At 37.7% G+C, this 20,947-nt stretch overlaps 1 protein-coding gene across 2 annotated transcripts in view; it reads right to left on the bottom strand.

The window, feature by feature from the left end:
* bicc1b (BicC family RNA binding protein 1b) overlaps window positions 1-20,947 on the bottom strand; it is a 57,862-nt gene that overhangs the window by 24,899 nt on the left and 12,016 nt on the right. For both annotated transcript variants that reach the window (XM_056770554.1, XM_056770553.1), the window contains exons 2-3: window positions 20,730-20,776; window positions 10,736-10,805 (exon numbers count right to left, since the gene is read on the bottom strand). In XM_056770554.1, coding sequence (XP_056626532.1) covers window positions 10,736-10,805; window positions 20,730-20,776 — 117 coding nt within the window. The remainder of the gene's footprint in view (window positions 1-10,735; window positions 10,806-20,729; window positions 20,777-20,947) is intronic.

The following is a 20,947-nucleotide window of genomic DNA, read 5'->3' as shown; positions in this document are numbered from 1 at the left end:
AACAATGTGTCAAAGTGAGCTCAGATTTGTCTCGTCTGCAATCAAAAGAACGTATGAACGCAAACATTTCTCATCACAGATTATTTTACATCTACGATCTAAATCAATTTTACAGCACCATACTCCATAAAACACCATACTTCATGTGTTTCAACAACTGTCATGTGTAAAATCACGTGACTCATGAAGGGGTTCAACTGACTCAGATTTGGTTGGAATCTACACTTCGAGCGGCGTGCCGTGTGATACCCGCAGCGTCCTCAAGCGCACAGAAAATGCTGTTTGGAATTCGTCTAAGTACTCATACTGTACGCCTTTATGGAGCAAACCTGTTTAAGAATGTGAAGAAACCCACAAGACACGTCAAGCCATACATTTGACTCTCCACAAAGAATGAGGACAAACACACGGCTCCAGATCCAGCGTGAAATGTCTGTGTTTGCGTGCACTGGAAACTCATGATGAGCGCTTTCCATGCCAGGAGGAACGAGCGAGAAGCCGCAGTAAACCACCGTCCCACGTACAAGCCATTGGAGCAGATTCAAGAGACGCATTGCCGGAGGAGAAAAATGCATGTAACGTGACCATTGTCTGTGGTCAATCTGAAGACTTTAAACGGTTGCTAGCGATAGAACAGAGATATAATCCACACTGACTGCACACAGGCCAATGAAGTGCGGTTTAACACTTTTAGGATTACATGAACGATTTGCATCTCTCAGATTCACACTTGAGATTATTGTCCACATCACCAATTTCAAGTGCTTGGGTTTCTTGGCTTTGATTTAAACGCGCAATGACTCCACACCTACTGAAGCTGTGCTGGAGCTGACTGTGTTTCACAATGTGCCAAATGTGAGAAGTAAAAACGCTTTTTAAAATGCTTCACAACACTCGAGTACTTTATAGAGAGCATTGACGCTGTACATGATTTAACATTTGGAAATGTATGTGCTGACAGAACAAAGGTGTGTAATATCTACTGAAGACATATTCATACAGCAAAGACCAAACATGATGTCAGGTGATGAAAATACTAATGATATTAACTTTTCATGACCCCTCAGTTTACATGATAGGAATGCTTTCCTGTAGCTCAGTGGTTAGAGAAAGGTCATGGGTTTGATCGCAGGGGATTTTTATATTCTCAGAAACAATGTATTAGTTCAATATCATTCGCTTTGGAAAAAAGTGTAATTGAGAGAACACTAAACATGTTTGGGGTAGTTATACACTCAATAAAAGATGTTGAACGAACTTAATTCAATTAAGGAAAACTTTCCATGAAATTGAATTTCGAAATCAAATTATTTTTGAACTATTCTTTATAATCTTGTTGTATGAACTTAATTTATTTTAGTAGTCTTAAATCAATTTGATGGAGGGGACTGATTTTCTCCATATCACAAACTCAAAAGACCAATGTTTAATGACCTGAACAACAACCACGTCAGCCCAAATTCCGGTCAAACCTTACTTGTAATAAACACCATCTTATGTTAAAAGAACGAGTCCTTATTAAACAGATAAAATGTAAACTCTCATGTTAAGCATTTATTTGCCAAAGAAGTCCATTAAAAGGAAACAGCTTAACGTACCGCAACAGCAACCACGGAAAACTAAAATAAAAACATATGTTAATCACTGATATCAAACATAAACATGATAACAGAAATGTTTATGTTCGCAGTTTTTCGCTGCCCTGAGCCACGTTTTGTAGTTTCTTTATAAGGATCTTCAGCGACTATTCTTATCCCCAGACTAAGTGCTTGTTCTTTTAACAAGAGCTAGTGTTTATTACAATTAAGGTTTAATAGAAATGAGGTTTTATGTGGTCATTGTTTCAGAATGTTGAGCTGGTTTCTTATAATGGACTTCAGTGGGGAAGAACTTTTTCTGGTCGTTGTTTAGGGACGTTAAACCTCGTTAAGTGTTTTAACAAAGTGACTCAGCTCATCCCAACCAAAGATTCTGGTTTGCAAACCACTTTTATCTCCGTTTCTCAGTCAGAACTGGAATTTCCCCCCTTCATGAACATCAACACCTTGTGTTTCATGGTTTGATCGATTTGAACATCAATGCAAAACAAAGGCATTTTGATTCTGTTATAGTGAATTCCTATAAAGAAAATCACTTGCAGCCCTTCATCTGTAAAATGTGCCATCATGTCATCATGTGTCGTCATGTTCAAACAACCTATTGGACAAAATTATTCAGCAAAAAGGCAAACTATATCGTACCAGAGAATGTCAGTGTTATTCTAATGTTCAAAAAATGTACAGAAAAACAAAAAGCCTGATGAATCGCCTGAAATAAGGTCTGTGGTAAACAAAACCTCTAAATATTTTGACGTTTTATTCCATGACATTAAAATACACCTGCTAGTGATTTTTTACACCTTTATTGTGCCTTTCAAACAGAGGTTGCAAACAAGTTGCTAAAAGCGACTACTTTCTTTGGCAGGGACGTTAGACGTCATCACGGTTAAAAAGCTCGACTTCAGTAAACAGATGGAGATACTGATCTCTGAGAGAACAGGTTGTGTAGAGAGTTATTTATCTACATGCACAGGGGGTGATGTGAAATGGAGCATGCTGTTGTGACGGCCGCTGTGTTGTACAGGCTCCTGAAAGGACTGTTTGGAAATGTCCACAGTGGATTATGTCTTGTGTTTTAGGGACGAGAAATATCCTGCAGTTGTGCCGCTGTGTGACTAACCAGCAGGAGAGATTACAGCAGACTGACACATGTGATGATAGAAATGTGTCACTTTACACATGAGAAACATGAAGTCATGCGAAAACACAACAGGTGTAGTTGTTTACAGTTGCTAAGCAACTGCATTTATGGAGAATTGCAGCAAAGTTCCTTGAAATCAAAATGAATGATTGTTAAGTACGAAATAGTTTACCCCTATATAAAATTGTGTAATTGTGTCATTCAAAAACTGTATGCGAATCTTTCTTCAGTGAAACACAAAGGAAGATATTTTGAGAAATGTTGCAGCGGTTTTGTGTTCATACAATGGAAGTCAATTCGATGATGTTTGTTTGTCAACATTCTTCAAAATATCTTCTTTTGTGTTCTGCAGCAGATTTGTTTTTATTTATTTTCAATCGAGTGATGTTTAACCACTAGGTGTCCTTATGTTCTCTGATGTCTCACAGAAAGTCTCAGAGAGCTCTGAGGAGGGAAGAAGATCCCATTAAAGATGTTCACCAGTTTTTCCAAGAACTTCAGAAAAGTAATACCCTTAAAACAATGTTTTCGAGGGTTTTGCAAGATATGGCTGTAATATATCTCTTCTATTCCTAAGATCTACGTTCTCATGCGCTTTACAAGTTATATGATTTGGCACATCTGGAGTCACAACATCTTGCACAACAAACAAAAATCTGCGACTCTGTGTGTGACCCAACAGATGTTAGCGAGCGAACATAAACACAACGCAGTCACGCACGCTGGACGAATTCACAACACCGAGGACAAGTCCAGAAAGAGCGAAATTACAAAAGAAATTTATTACGGAGGCTAGCAAAAAATTCCTTTTAAAATGACAGTGAGGGTTTATTGGAGCCGCTGTGTTTTTCTACAAAATACTTTGAATTTCTGCTCCAGCGTAAGGAGTTCAGTGTCAGAAAACATGCGGTGATGGAGTTCATGATGCAGACGTGATAACATCTCTGTATGTGCGGGCCGCAAGCAAAGAAGGTCTGATAATATTCTGAGAATTTAATGGAGACACGCTGTCCTGCGCTCCTCTAATGTTGTGGCCTTTTTATAGATTTCATATCAAATGCTGACATTCTTTAAGAAATGGCTACTTTGTATTTGAAAGGTTTAAATAGGTAATGTTACATTTTTTTGCACAATTCTATTCAACATATAAATGAAATCCTTTCTTTGTTTCAATAAATCAGTAAACTTTCATGAGACAAAATGAATGTGTGTTATTTGTCATCTATTGCAGTAGGTCTACATGAAGAAAGCCCTGCTGCTTGATTTGAATTAACCATTAAATCCAGTGGGAGTCCCAGCAATTGAACCCCAGTGTCCCTCGCATCTGTTGCCATGGAAACATCTCATCAGCTCCTCACACTATAACAAAGTCATTCAGGGGAGATGTTTATGTGTTTGGGATCAAGAGGTCAAGGCCATTGTCTTCACAATCTGCAGACAAAAGAGTCCAAGGTGTTTATTTAAAGAGAAGAGCTTTAAATCCTCTGTGGTCCACTCTGGAAGTCTTTTGGCCAGCACACGGCAGCAGCCTAGCAGCTCTCCATGGTGACGCTGGTCCCGTCTGTTTCACCCGAGAGAAACCGAGCATTCGGCCTGTTTTCACAGCTGCTCACCCTTCTTTAGAAGCGGACCAATGTTCTTCTGTCCTCCTATAAATCTCTCCACACAGCAACCCAGGATTCCTCCAGAACACTAAACTGGACGGGCGAGGTCTGAACGGTTGGTCCAGAACGTTGTATGTGGAGATGGTGTGGTTCAGGTGAACGTCATTCGAGTAATGTGCAGCTTTTATATAGTATAGAGCATTTCTATGATTATCTTGTACCATGGTCTGATTTAAATCTCGATTCTGATTGGCTGGAAGGTGTGGATTAAAACCCTTTAATGAGGGCTCTAACACACGAGAGGGGTAGCACTGCTGCTGCCAAGTCATAAAGTTGGTGACACCGGCCCTTAATTTGGTAGCACCAGAGTCACGGGATGAGGCAACACTACATCCAAACCTGCTTAATACATTAATAATTGAATTGCAAATGAATGCAAATCATTATTGTTTGTTTATACATCAACTCTTTCCAAACTTTACCATATTAAAAACACATCTTTACAATTAAATAAATGTATTGGCACTTTTCTACTGCGTTATACTGCACTGTATGGTGCGGTACAGCTCACTTTTGGGGGTTTCCACTGGGTACAGTGCCTAGTACCTGTAACTTTTTGTAGTACCACCTCGTTTGAGGTTCCAAGCGTACTGTACCGATACCAAAATGTGACGTGTTTACACACATATCACTGATTGGGCGGAGAGAATCATTACCAGCGACTTGCAACACATGAATACGCATTTTAATACATAATATTGGCATTTTGTTATATGCTTCGTGACAGTAAAATAGAGATTGAGACCCTTAACGCAATGTTAAACCTGACGGAAACATACAGTGGAAAAGTGCCAAATGCAACTTTTTCATTTATTGTAAAAAACACCTCACATAAGGAGTATACAATTCCTTTAATATCATGCAGTGAGTGTTTTTGGGCCCGTTCTTTGTTGTTTGATGAACATTACAAATAGAGATCTTTATTATGCTGCTGCCCCTTTAAGGCGAATAGATTCAAGATTTTATTTGTCACATACACAGTTATATAGAGAATATACAACCAGCAGTGAAATGTAGGATATACAGATCTAATACTGTATACAGGTCATGAAATGAACTGATTTTACTAGGATGCTTGCGAATATTGGAATATTGGCGTCATTTCGTGTTTACATGACCGACTCAGAGTAAGAAGACGTGAAAGAGAACTTATTTTGGTAGTTTGTGAGTTAAGGACTCTCCGGGATATCTCAAACAACGCGTGAGAACTGAAGGCTTTAAGGGATTTTCTCTTTATGAAACCTGCATTGATACATGTGCTTGGCTTTTCTCCAGAACAACTATCAGCTAAAAAGTATTTAACGTGGTGTAGAAACATTTTGTATGCTTTGCAGTATTGTTGGAGAGCTTACAGGGCTGTACCTTAACTTTATTTGCACAAACCACTGGTGCTATAGAGGTTTAAAGTTTATTTAGCACAAGTATAAAAGGTCTGTTATATTAGAAAAAATATACACCAAAAAATATTAATGTGTAATGGACAAAGGACTTTACAGTCGGGTAAATTAGGGCCATATCATTTAGTTTTTCTGTTTTATTTTATCTGAGTTCTGTGTTTTACATCCTTTTACTATACAATAGTTATATATTTGTGCACATACTGTAGTATACTATTATATGATTAACAATGGTAAAATCCCTCCTTTTGAGGATAAAATGTTTATCCTTTTATCTGTTTCTTGGCCTCCAAAAAGGGTTTAAATGCACGGCATAACCTGAAATTTATAACTCTCGGTCACTAATAATGTTTTTCCATTATCCTTTCAGCTGGGGTGTTGAAAAAGCATTATTTTAAAGCCCTACAATTGCCCTGTTACTGAACTTTAAAAAACACCAGTTTGTTCAATTTAACCGAGGAAAATGGTTTGACCGGACCAAGGGTCGAAAGTGTTTATTTACAGTATTTGCACTTTACATGGGTATGTTTGGAATTGTGTGTGAGCAAGCAAAACATACTGCAGGATTAGTTAAATGTACAAGGAAATATTTCTATTAGAAGACATCCAAATTAAAAAAAACAGCAGACCTGGACCGAAGCACAAGAGAGAGGTTTTATACAGTATTACAAAAACCTAATGGTATGTTTTTTAAATAACATGAACTCACTAATCATTTACAATAACATCACAAACAAAGTTAAATGGATAAAAAATGTCCACAACAAAGTAAACTGGTCATGCTGGTCACGGCTTTTGAAGAAAAAGATTGACGTAACACTGTGTCTACACTGGAAAAGAGAACGTCTCGCAGGAATAACATGTTCCTAATTTTATGTTTCCTAATTTTAGAACAGCACTTTCGCTGCCTTACAGTAATTTACAGTAATTATGACTTGTCTTCACACACACAGAAAGGAATGGAAGAAAGATGTCTGTTCCTGTGTCAGATGAGAGAAACAGACAGACAGCGACTGGAGACTGAGATGAGAACTGCCTGATTCAGCTGAAACGCTGCAGGAATGGAATGTGTTCTCAAGAGCCACGTAAATATACAGCGAACTACATTTCCACTCCAACATTCCGCTTCAGGTCCATCACAAGACAATCATGACTGAATGACTGAATCTGATGAGTATTTGGCTGGGACAGGCGAGAGATAATAGCACATACAGTAACTGCGGCTGTTGGTCCCGTCCCAAATGATTCAAGGATGTGGAGACTCATAGGAGCCTGAAAAGTATTCCACATTATTCTCTGGTAGACTCCATCCATCCTCACGGGTCTGAAGCAGCACTGAGACCTCAAATATTTGATATAATGGGGGCTGATTTGATGATGTAAATTTGGGGCATTTTGTCAACGTTGAGTTATTACGAAATATATTCGTATTCTGTGAAAACCTGTTAACTTTATGTGATATTTTTTATGGTGTACATTTTGGGACTTTTTTTTAAACAAAAAGGTTTAATATAGAAAATCAAACGGAATGCAAAAATGTTGAAGCTCAACATCTCAGAACTGCTCAGAATGCAGATAGATCCTAAATAATTCCAAGATGATGAAATGTGTATGTGCTGGATGAAAATATATATATTTATAAAGACAAGTGAACTACTCTTTGATTATTTCAATTTCAGATTTTCTTTCTATTAAATACATCTACCTAAATTTTATTAATTGTTGTGTGGAATTACGATGAGTCTATTTTGAACCAATATAAATAGAAAATCAAACATTATACTAATGTAATATGATCATTTTTTAGGACCAATCCTGCATTTGTAAACAGTCTGATTGGTAATAAGATTGTTTGATTTAACATCCTGAACTACAAACAAAAGTCTGTTCATCACACGGCCAGCGTATCACCTTCACAGTGTGATGGAGGGGGACCCAAAGTCAAGGCTGCGGATTGAGACGCTATGGAGCTGACCGCAGCGGTCTGTTCCGGACATGATGTGCGGGGTCAACACTTCTTCTGTGCTGTAATAAGCCAAAGACGGTGCCGTCCACATGTCAGAACGCTGTTACACATGTGTTTTCTATCATTATTGAGACGAGATGTTTGCTGTATGCAGTCATCAGATCAACACAAATGATTATGTAACATTAATGTCAGCTCAGGCTGTGCCCCCGGACGTCTGCCAACAGAAAGCAGGAATGTGAATGACCTTTAACCCGGACCACGGCTCTCCAAACACATAAGAGGTTTTACTTTAAAAACAGATCAGATGTTTGTTTGGAATGGCTGAAGTGTTGTTGTCATTGTTTGCGTTCCATCCTCTGGATTACAGCGTTATGACACCAGGACATGACTGTTAGAAACTCGACACAAGCTGTTCAAGCTTTCCTGAGAAATGAAACACTCGCTATGAGGAAATGTGCACCAAATGATTGAAAAGTTTTTGTCACTATATGGTGTTTCAAGAATAGCTCAAGTCTCTTATCCAATGCACCTCTGTCGTCCAGATACTTTTATATTGATTTATGCATTTATTTATTTTATACTTATTTCCTCATATGTAATTATTTCCCCATTTGTTTTCATAGTTATTTTATTATTTTTGAATTGCTGTGTGTAGGTAAAATAAGGAGCTAAGATAAAGATATAAAGCTCAGCAGAAAGTTTGGTCAAAAAGATTTTGTAGTGACCCTAAAAAATGTAAAACTGAAATATATTTAAAAGTTATTTGTACATTTTACTCTTATTTGTTTTCCTGTTATGACATAATACATTATTTATTTTTTTATTTATTTTATTAGTGCAGGTTTGTTTCTTTATAATAAACATCTTTAAATGAGCTCATCTATAGTCATGTCTAAACCATATGCTTAATGACATTATTTTTTTAACTTCATAGTAAATTATATTTTTGCTAAAGTGACTGTGGTTGTTGTTTGATTATCTGAATGTGTTGTGAGGGGTTTCTGGGGTGTTCTGAATGTCTGTTAACAGATCATCGGACACATGCTCCGAGATGTAAGATATCTTCCAGTCTGTGTTTGTTTATCGCTTGTGGCTAATAATATAATATTTATATTATTCATACATAATTAAATTAATATTTTATTGTATAATAATTGACCCTTCTCAAGCAGTTTGATTGACAAGCTATCTGCCGAATCATAACATGGTTATTATGTGCCACCGTGACTAACGGCCATTTTATTATTGTTATAGTTATCTCAAATCCTGTATCCCTCGAATGCATTTTGTAGACCTTTCTGTCTGAAATAAGCATCATTTTTCCGGAAATTCTTCACTACTTCCCCAGGGAGTGCACAAATTTACACTGATATCGAAAGCTTGTGGGATTTAGCAACAGGAACAAAGGGGAGTTTTGCGAAGGGCCATTTACAATCAATTAACAATATTATCGTATATGAATTTTATTCAATAAAAAATTCGTTGAATGGGTTGTGTAACTTTGTCGCATTTAAGTTTAGCCACGTAACGGTTAACCCCAAATAATACTGACAAGACTTAGTTTTACCTTGCTAGCTAATGTCATTTCCTTGTTATTTCTTTTGCTAGTTATCAGAAATAATGATGTGCAGATGTGTAGCAGAAGTTACGTTTGGACCACAAATTCGTGCATGCTCAGTAACGTTACTTTATGTTAAAGGTAGAGTTATTAAGAATTTTGCAGACAAACATCCAAAAACCACTCGGCCAATGTTATATTTTTTTCAGCTGAGTACTTAGAATATCTCAAATGTTTCCAACTGCTTTTAAATCCTGAGAAAATCTCCATTGTAAACAGTGGACCGGCGCCGTTTAGTCGCCTGACAATGGCGACATATCCGCGTTTCCCTTTGTTACTGCGTTTACTGACCTAGCAACCCGCGTGACACGTAGACAAATGCGGAAGTAATTTGTACCGTCGACCCGTATAGCATTATTGCAAATGATGTGGGTACGTTCAAAATAACTTTTACTATGATTGATTTGAACACTTAAAACTGCGCAGTGTTATCACAACATCGAATTGGACAATTACTGTAACATCTATGACTAACAATTTAGTTTTAAACCTTACATTACTCGGGTATAATTCATTATAATGAAATAAAATGACCTCTTCCGTTCACATGATTTTTCATTCCCGTCCGACAGAGGTATCAGCGATACCATCAGCGGTGGAGTTGAAGACAACATATCCCATCATTCCACGCATCTACACACCGTCATCAAGCTACGCAATTGTTGTTGTTGTTTTGATCGTGCGCCCTCTAGCGGCAATTTCTACAAACTGTACCTTTAATTCACGTATGTAGCAAAATCACGAGTTACATGAAGTTTAATACTATATTAGCAATACCCAGGGGCGGACTGACGGGCAGGACATTCTGTCAAAGTCCAGAACGACCGTCCCACAGACGGCCCACGGCCATGACCAGGGGCAGATGTTTTATTAATGCGAATGCACTCAACGCGAAGGCATTAGCGAGTTGGACAATTATGCAAGTAAGGTGTGCATTGCGTTGCATGCATACGTGTCCGACTTGCTGATGCCTTCTAACGGAAGGATGGATTGGTGGAGGGCAGATGTGGACCGAATAATCCAGGCCCGATTTTGCTTCCCAGTCCGCCCCTGGAAATACCAATCGTGATGAGACAGGAGATGCCCAATGTCAACAACATGATGATAAAAAGAAGCACAAGTTGTTCTCTACATAATCAGTCATGTCAATGCCGAAATATTACAAGAAGGAACCGTCCGACCGACCCTGAGGCCAAGATAATGTCACAGCTGATTGTGTGAAGATATATCAAATGCTTTTCTGTAAGCGCATTGTTTATGTATCACTTTGATAAGACACATTCCAATGAAAAGAGAGGAAGCGTTTGAGCACTGAACAAAGAGTAATACATGAGACACAAACTCTTACCTTTCTTGGATTTGGCACCGATCTTTAGTTTGGAAGGCCATGCAATCTGAGTATTCGTCTCCTCCATGACCTGTGAAGGGATAACAAACATTCATATTTTTGAAGAATTTCTCTAAATTTATATTTATTTAATTCCATTTATATCCTATAAGGCAATCCCAGAATGCTTTGTGAAAGTGTGCTGATGAAGTGAGATGGGGCAGGTGCTGATGAAGGTTTTTTTGGAATGGTGTGTTAAATGTGGACTTTCTTATGAATCATGAGTAAGAAGAATTGTGTTTGCTCAATGTCACAGACAGATGGACCCATGAAACTCTGGCTTGTGTCCTGCTATCAAACAATGACCGTGTAAAAGCTTCTGTGAATGTTTTTCTTGGCAAAGCTGTGCCCGTGTGAAAGACATTTACAAACAGACCACACACAGCTCCTGAAGACTTACCAAACCAACACATTTCACTATACGTCATACTAGAACATCTCTAATATACTCACACATTTAACCGGCTCAACATGTTCAGAACATGTTCTTAATGTTATCACGGACACAACAGAACTGGAGATGGGTCTGGAGAATATATATTGGGGTACCGCTTTAGATTTACGGCCCGCAATGTACCGCATTATAAAACAGAATTTACAGCATAACTACTTGTATCAATAATGCAAATCTACAGCACATATCTGTAGGTCAAGGGGAACAATATGCAAAGTTTGTGGAATAATATTTATACTGTATTTTCAAATAACAACCGCTCAAAACTAAAAACACTCTGTAACCCGGATGCTGCAAATCATTGCATCCGGGAGGGGCAGGTTAATATTACACAAAAATTATTATGAATGTGTCTTTTAATCACATATATGACATTTTATTTACAAATGATTAAACCAATTTGCCTGTTCGTGACGTTTGAACGTTGTTTCTTACTATAAAACTGAAACTAACCGGCTTTTCCTCAGGTAAGGTCTGCATTCGGTACAAATGTCCAGTTTTTTTCTCATGTGGCAAGTAGTCGTGTAATAAGTGGGATAATGTACAAGCAGCTGGGAGTTATCGCGAATTAAGCCCCTTAAGTGTGATACAAGACCCTCCGCTTCACTTCCTGATCACACTGTCGGGGATTATTTCTGCGATAACAAGCGGCTGTACATTATCCCTTACATAACGTGGTATGCACGACCTGCAGTATACTATACAACAATCTGAGAGTGAACATACACTACATTTTTGTAATCACCATGTACCGATAAATAAGCTACAGTGGATATTAATTCAGTACATTTTATTATAGCAAACATGAACTAAGGGGAAATGATGTGTTCAGTTTTTGATCAAGCAAAACAGCCCCAATGAAGCATGCAGACTTTCTGTCTACGGTCAATTTTTTGACTTTCATTTTAATTTGATTGATTTTAGGATTGTTGGTAACTATGGGTTATTTTGATGAGTTTTTATGTGTAAAATTTGCAAAATCAATGTTGATCTTTTGAGGCTATAATCAAGTAGTTCAAGAGCGGTTTGATTTGGATGTTTATATGGCATGCAGTTCCCTCATAAATATTATTTTTTAATTTGACACGTTTATTCCCCAAACTTTACATATTGTTCCCCTTTACCTATAGATATGTACTATAGAGGTACATTATTGTTACAAGTAATCCTGTTTAATTATGCGGTACATTGCGGGCCGTGATCTAAAGCGTTATCTATATTGGCCACGACAAAACAAGTCCAAAAAGATCTACTTTAAAGGGATAGTTCAGCCAAAAATTTTAACTCTTTCATCATTTACACGCCCTCTTGTCGTTTTGAAACCTGTATGGCTTGCTTTCTTCTCCAGAACACAAAAGAAGATATTTTGAACAACTTTGATAAACAAACACAGTGCTTGACTTTTATTGTATGGACACAAAACCAATGCCAGTGAATGGCTGCTACTGCTGTTCGGCCGACAACATTTTTCAAAATATCTTCTTTGTGTTCTGAGTTAGATACAAACTCATACAGGTTTGACATGAGGGTGAGGAAATGATGACAGAATTTTCATTGTTTTCATCACTTTAACTGTAGTTATTAATTAATGAATGAAGAACTGAATACATCCAAAATGACCAAATACCACATCTTCTGTCAAAAGGGAAACTCTCAGTTGTGATGAAAACAAATACATCACCTCTCATCAGGATGAAGAAATCCAGTCACAAATTATTAGTAAAGATAATGTAGTCTATCATTTGACGTGTTCATAATAAACTCTTCATGGATTGACTGTGTCATCCTTTGTCTTGCAAAATCTCCAAAAATGTTGAACATTCCATATTCTCAGCTGCTGCTGGATTCAATTAAATCAAACATGTGCACATAAAGTGTTTCAAATGAACCCCATTAAACATTCTGTGTGTGTGTGTGTGTGTGTGTTTGTGTGTGTTCTGGGACTGTGAACCCCAGTTAAATGTTAAGACAACATCTGGCAGATTGTTACGATGTTTTGCGTTATGGATTGAGTCACATGATGATGTTTAGAATGCGAGTGTGAAAATGTCCGGCTGTTCTCCCTCGTGAGAATCATCCGAGAGCGCGTCGAGCACCTGTTTTCTGCTCCGGCTTCAGCGTGTGCTGTCACAGGTGTTTGTGGATCTCTGGACCAGACTCAGTTCAGGTCGCAGTTCACATAAACAGCTTTAAGAGTCATTCTGAAAGTCTTTTATTGATTCAGCTGAGCCTCTGATACGTGTTTGGCCCACTGGGCTTACTTCACATTTGTTACTGGTTTTTATCAACATTTGGGTACGTGAGGATCATGAACTGAGACTAGTGACGAGATGTTTGATTTGCTCAGTGAGATGAAAGATAGAAACAAGCATCAAGTTTTTCAAGGAATGAGAGGAATTGCCTGGGACAGAGAATGCTGGAACTGGATCATCTCTGTGAAGATTGAGTTCTATAAATAGAAACGATGGAGGGAGATTGTAAACAAACCAGTGCGTCCTATTCCTGCTAAATAAAAACAGAACCCACACTGTAAAACTGCTGTAAAAAGTTGCAGCAGGTTTGCCAGTAATTACTGTAAATTACATATTCAATTTTGTTTTAAGCATAAACATATCTAGTTCTCGTATATTCGTTCATAAAATAAGACTTAATATCTTAGGTCACTTTCTTGTTATGTAAATGTTTTGTAAGTTAAGATGTTTTAAATATTTTTACTAGAAAACAAAACAAAATTGCCAGAAAGAGTGTCATTTTTGCAGCGTTGCTATGCTAATGCCAGAACTGAGACAGGTCTCTTCTGCTCACTTTGAGGCTCAAAAGTCAAAGTGTTTTTATTAATTAAAGTAAAGTTTAGCTCAAATTCAAATCAGAAATAGGAGAGAAGTAATTGAATCTACAGTAAGTTACTGGCAAACGTGCTGCAAAACTACAGCAAAGTTTTACAGTGCGTCCCCTGGTTTGATTCAAGCAGGATTGTGAGCTGTTATGTCAAATATGTGACAAATATTATATGACAAGTGATAGATAATGTACAGCCAGCCAGCTGTTATTACAAATAAACCCCAAGCGTGCCACATGAGTCATTTATAGACGGTTTATCGACAATAATATAAACAAACGTTGCTGCACATGCACGTTTCCGATAACTGTATTAAATAAACAATTTCAACTTTTAGCACACTGTGTTCCAACCGCAATTACGTTCTGGCTCCACCGTTAGCCTTCCGGGGTCGTACTCCTTCATTCATCTATGGCCAAACCAATGCTAAACTTAAATGCGACAGCCCATTCAACAAATTGTTTATTTAATACAATTATCATAAAATATTGGTATAGATAATAATACTTTATTATTAGCTTGAATTAGTTTTAAAGGAGAAGCAGTAGAAGTCAACAGAAGCGTATTTTAGAAGTGTACTGATTCTTGTCTTATTGAGTTTAACGCAGTGTCAATGCTTTGTTTACTACCGCCGTGTCACGTGTTGAAGTCGTGTTTGTTCTCGTATTCTCTTGTGCTGGTTTGGCTTGTTTATTGTGGGATATTGAAAGGCAACAGCAAATTGTATTTTTTAGGATGACTGGTCCCTTTTAAGTTAAAACCAGTTAAAACATTTGGATAATACAATGAATTATTCCTTGAAGGCACTTTAGCTCATTGGATTATTTTCTCTTTTTATTTGAAATACAACAAATAACTAATGCGTCTGATATCAGTGCACAAAAAACAATAACCCACCAACTTCAGCCTGTCGTGTTTAACTGGTAAAGATAAACAAACCAACACTAACCACCATACACCAGACATTTCTATCCTGTCACGACTTAAGAAAACTAAAACTTGTTTTGATGATTAGTGTCCAACCTTCTGCAGACATGTTCCTCTGTTCTTAGCCAGACAAATCAAATGGAAACACGCACTAATAATTGTGTGCTAGACTATTACTCATTCATAAAATTGGACAGAACTGTGGAGCAATAATACTAACCATGATGATAAAGCACATGTCAGATCTGACATAAAGACGCTTGAGAAACACATTCATAACAAACATAACAGACACATCAGGACAGAAACGTCTGAACCTCATGTCGAGCGGCTGATTTGATCATCAATTTTATAAATCCCACAGTGAATGAGATCCCACAGATTTACTGTTCAGTGGCACTCAGAAATACACTTTTAACTTTCACGATTTGTTTTTAAAAATCAATCTTAATCATCTTCATTACATTGATCTACATCCTGTTTCAAATCACACGGCATGAAAGCGAACCCGTTCTTCATAACCCACAACATGTCATCATGAAAAACAAAGTTTTGGCGAGATGGATTGAGCCTCAAGAGATCCGAAGCATCAAAGACGTGCTGTCGCTTCTTTAAACGGATACAGCCTGCGGTTGGTCTAACAAAATGAAATGTCGTATCACATTCAAAACATCTCTCTCCCGATCGGAGTTACTAAGCACTTATAAATAACATTCCGACCTCACACAAGCCCGGTCCGGCGCTTGGGAAAATCCCGCGCCTTTTATTTTGGAAGAAAATGCACGGCGAAAAGGTCAAAAACAAATCCAGCCAACCAGACCACTCCATTACGGAAATCAGTCAGACAGAGCGCGCGAGCGCGAGAGAGAGAGAGAGAGAGAGAGAGCGAGAGAGAGAGAGAGAGAGAGAGAGAGAGAGGGAGAGGGAGAGGGAGAGAGAAAGAGAGAGAGATAGAGAGAGAGAGAGAGAGAGAGAGAGAGAGAGGGAGAGGGAGAGAGAAAGAGAGAGAGATAGAGAGAGATAGAGAGAGAGAGAGAGAGAGAGAGAGAGAGAGAGGGAGAGGGAGAGAGAAAGAGACTAGACAAACTCTCCCAGTAACTCCATATGATCTCTGTCTCATCCGCGGCCGAGATCACCTGCCGTGAGCTGGAGAGAGTTTGATCATATTGTGGCACGGTGAAAGGGATTGTGGGTGGAGGCTTTGAAAACAGGCCAGTTCAGTTTCCATCAACACACAGCTTCAGATGTTATTGCATCTTTAACCACTGACGAATCATGTTTTTGTTTTTTGTTCATGATGACATCTTAATGGAAGAAAACTTTGGTTTGTAAGTTCCCTAAGTGGTCTGAGAGTGGTTTAAAATCTGTTCAAATATGACACAAACGCAGGGCACCATCCAGGTCTCTGTACTGCATTATTTACTTCCAATATTGGCGTTTCGTAATCTTGCTGAAAAAGTTTGTCCTGCAAACATAACCTGCTCTTCATTTCCCTTCAAAAACAGCCCATCAGTGTGTTGACAAATAACAGTTTACAACTCATCCTCACTCAATAAACAACTGGAACATGTCAGAGAAGAAGATTGTTAGAATCGGTCACACCCCCCGAGAAACTCTCACAGCACCACCGGGTCAATCAGATTCACTGGATTTCTCTTCTATGTTGAATATACAGGTCATTCTCCTGAACCACAAATGAATATCAATGGGTAGAAAGTGAGAGAATCTGAGCTATTACTCGCAACGCTTTGTCAAGACATTTATTTAAGATCTGAACACCTTTCCTTTCATATTTTGAACACACACTGTAAAAAAAACTCAGCAGTTTTACAGAATGTATTTTTTTACAGAATTAAAAATATACAGAAAAAGACCGCAAATTTACAAGAAAAACAGGGAAAATTTAGTTTTACAGGGAAAACCTGTTATTTCAAAGTTTATTTGTCCCAGATGCGGCCAGCTGCCAGAAAATGTTCGCTTTTTTAAACAGGATTTCATTGTTTTACAGTTTATTTTTTAAATACGGTGAGAAAGACAACACATTTACAAGAAAATGTGTAATAATATATATCCTTATATCCTATTATGTTACAAAAAAAACATTATTTAATATTTCTGTAAATCCCCACTTAGACCCCCCCCACCCTTTTTTATCATAAGTGTGTTTGTGGTGTTGTGTAAGATTTTAATTTGATGTGATTGTTGGTTAATATTTTGGAAAACTTGTCAGTCTTCTGGTGTGAAAGACATGAGTTTCAGGTTCATAGTATACCTTCCGTCATAGTATGTTTACATTAAGTATTTTTTTTTTATGACATGACATGATGTTGACATGAGCAGCAAAATATCACTTTAGTTTGATCTTAGTTGGATCATATTTACAGAAACTTGCATGACTATAGTGATAAATCATTCATTTTCAACAGTCACTAATTTATCTGCCGTACAGTCAACACACTGTTCATGACATTCTCAATATTCAAAGAACTATTAAGACATTTTATAGTGGATAAGTTTATAGACGGTTTCAGCAGAAACAACATAAACAAATGTTATGTCGCCTTAACTCCACTTATGGTAAACCTCCGCAAAGAATCAATAACTGTTGAGTAGTTTAATTTCATTCAATGCAATCAAATATTCACATAAATTAATATTAATACAAGATAAATATAAAATAAGTTGTTTTCTTTATCATGATTTTCAGAAAGTTATATTTTCATTATTAAATAAATGTATATTTTAAGTAGGGCTGTCAAACGATTAATCGCATCCACAATTAAAGTTTGGGTTCACATAATAAATGTTTGTTTACCGTGCATATTCATTTTGTATTTATAAATGAATATATATATAGATATATTTAGGAAATATTTAGATGAATTATTTTGAACCCAATAATTGAAATGATATTCCATTCCATTCCATCTTCTACCGCTTATCCGAACTACCTCGGGTCACGGGGAGCCTGCGCCTATCTCAGGAGTCATCGGGCATCAAGGCAGGATACACCCTGGATGGACCCAACCCATCGCAGGGCACACACACTCACTCATTCACTCACGCACTCACGCACTCACACCCTACGGACAATTTTTTTCCAGAGATGCCAATCAACCTACCATGCATGTCTTTGGACCAGGGGAGGAAACCGGAGTACCCGGAGGAAACCAACATGCAAACTCCACACACACAAGTGGGAAGCGGGAATCGAACTCCCAACCCTGGAGGTGTGAGGCGAACGTGCTAACCACTAAGCCACCGTGCCCCCCTGAAATGATATATAAATGTTTATTAATTTAAAAGTTTTTCTCAAATATGTATGCATGCCTGTGTATGTTTTTATAAACACAAAAATAATATGCACAGTACACAGCATTTATTATGCAAACCTTAACTTTTATTCTGGGTGCCATTAATTGTGAATAATCATTTGACACCACTAATTTAAAGGTGTTACGTGTATAAGTGATGTAGTAAAAATTATGATTCACAACAAATAAAATTAAAGTAATTATAATTATTTTTAATAATATTATTAATAATAATTTTTGACATGGATTGAATGAATTAAGCAAAAATAAATGACAATTTGTGGCATAAATCACAACTAATCATCACACCCTGTCCACACGACAAAAGACTATGAAAGCCATTATAAACATCCTCACTCGATGCGGCACGATGCAAACGTCTTGATCTCATCTACGACACTCGCTAGCGGCGTAGACAGGTTGTAAGACAATAATGGTCATTCAGATCTTATAAATGTGACAGCCAAATATCTTTCAAATCCTTAACCTTCAACATTCCTCTTCACTTTAGCTGACATGTAACACAATGTTCGTGGCATGCTAGATGATGTTTATTTGAGGAGCAGAGACGGGTATTTCTCAAAGCCGTCATGTGCGGCGGCTCAGCCATACGCCGCTGCCAGAAGCTGATGCTTTCAAGCTCTATGATTATTTTCTCACACCTTTCAGGTTGAAACATCTTGGACGTGGCTGAATTTCTTCTCAATATCGGCATGTGACGTGTTTATTTTGCTGCTTAGCCTGAGCACTCTGCAGATTTTCTAACAGGAACTGAGTTCCCAGCATGCACTGCACTCAGGTGCCGAGCCTCTCTTCGAGCTGTCTCACTATCCCATATCCCGTCTGTATTTATTTGGAGACGCAAGTGCTCACCCTGACATACTACAAGCGTTCTCGCCCCGCCGAACTTATACATTGTGTGTTCTACACTTCTACAGTATTAGTTCTAATGGTCCTCAAGCAACAGATGTCACGTGACTCGTCTTTCAGGAGTTTCACAGTTCTGTACAGATGTCTCCGGTTATCAATGAATGTACATTTCATTTTGTTGTATACTTTTTCCTAGGACATGTCTCTGTAGGTGATTTGAGATTGACGAACAAAAGTTTGAGGATATAGGCTTCGCTCAATGTACACGTGTGATACACTGGACATTTGAATCTACATTTATACTCTCATTAAACATGTGAGCAATTAAAAATAAGTGTTCCAAACCATTCAAGAGCTTGTTATTGAGGAAAGTGACTCATTGCTGAGCATCATTAAAGTGTGTTATGCATTCTGACTTGTTTACACTGGTAAACCTGCTGGCTTCTCATGCTTAACATGGTCAACTTGACAAAAACCAGTTGGACGTATGACGTAGTATTTCTGTAATTCAAAACAAGAAATCTCCTTACGTAACAACTTTTCTCAGTCCCTTATTGGACAATTCTCCTGAAAAAACACGCCCACTTGTCAACCAGCGAGAGGGGGATAAAGATCACGCCCATCATTGTGATTCGTTCGTGAAGTTCAGCTGTGTTTGTTTGTTCACTGCATTTGGGTGATGGATATTATGTAATCGGTGGATATAACGCTGGATTTGCAGATGGTTTGAAACTGATAGATGGAGCGATCCCAGCGCTGAAAGATGCCAGTCATGAGCCACACACAGTAAGTCAACCTGAGTCTACTGTCTGTGCTTGTTGGCATTCTGCACTTACATTTATAATATAAACAACACATTATAATGAAGGGATGATGTATTGTGTGTTCGTGCTGTAGTCCCGCCCCCCCCTGCATGCCGTCTTTCTGAAATAATCGTACAGTTGTATCTATCTTTTATAAATTTGATCAAACTAAAGACTCTTTGAAGATACTGTAGGTACTCAAGATTATTATGAGATAGGCAGATATCATCTTGTGTGTCACATCATCTTTAAACGAAGATAAAATCATTTCTCATTGTGATGAATAACATCTGATCATGGATGTTTGCATATAGCAGCTATATTATAAAGGCCTCAAATGAGGCTCATTTATTCAAAGTTAAACTATAAAATTGAGTAATATTAGTTTTACGGTTTCAAATATTTAAATACCACATTTTCATTTGTTATAAAAAATATTGTCTTTTTAGCATTCATCAAGTTATAAGATCAAAATCTATTGAATAAAGATTTTTGAAGTATATGAAGCATTTCATATGTGAAACATTTCATTTCGTTTACCAGAAATACAATTTTAACGATTCCTTATTCAATTTACAGTAAAATCCAGTAACTATCTTGTTATCCCTACCATAGCACAACACCTAAAAATCCTCAAGATTCCGGTGATATTTTCTGAAGGCCGACTGTCAGTCTAGCACAGTAACCAAGAACTAAACATGAAAATATTTTTTATTATTTGGTGTTTTTGCAGATATTATTTTCTTACCTTCTGAAAGAAGTCCTCACCTCCGTTGACGCGGCCCTCGGTGGCAGCTGCAGAGAAGAACGAGACATTTCAGGAGAAATATAACATCAGCGTTCACTACGTTGGCATGATCAGAAATTCATATCAATACATTTTTCCACATGGCCTTGGGAAGAAAAGATGTCAATCCAATTTAAACCTGTTTTCCCACCCATCCACATCTCTGCAGACCCATCACT

This window comes from Triplophysa dalaica, chromosome 17, assembly GCF_015846415.1.
Source record: "Triplophysa dalaica isolate WHDGS20190420 chromosome 17, ASM1584641v1, whole genome shotgun sequence".
NCBI classification, from domain to species: Eukaryota; Metazoa; Chordata; class Actinopteri; order Cypriniformes; family Nemacheilidae; genus Triplophysa; species Triplophysa dalaica.
This window is presented reverse-complemented; position numbering and strand designations above follow the sequence as displayed.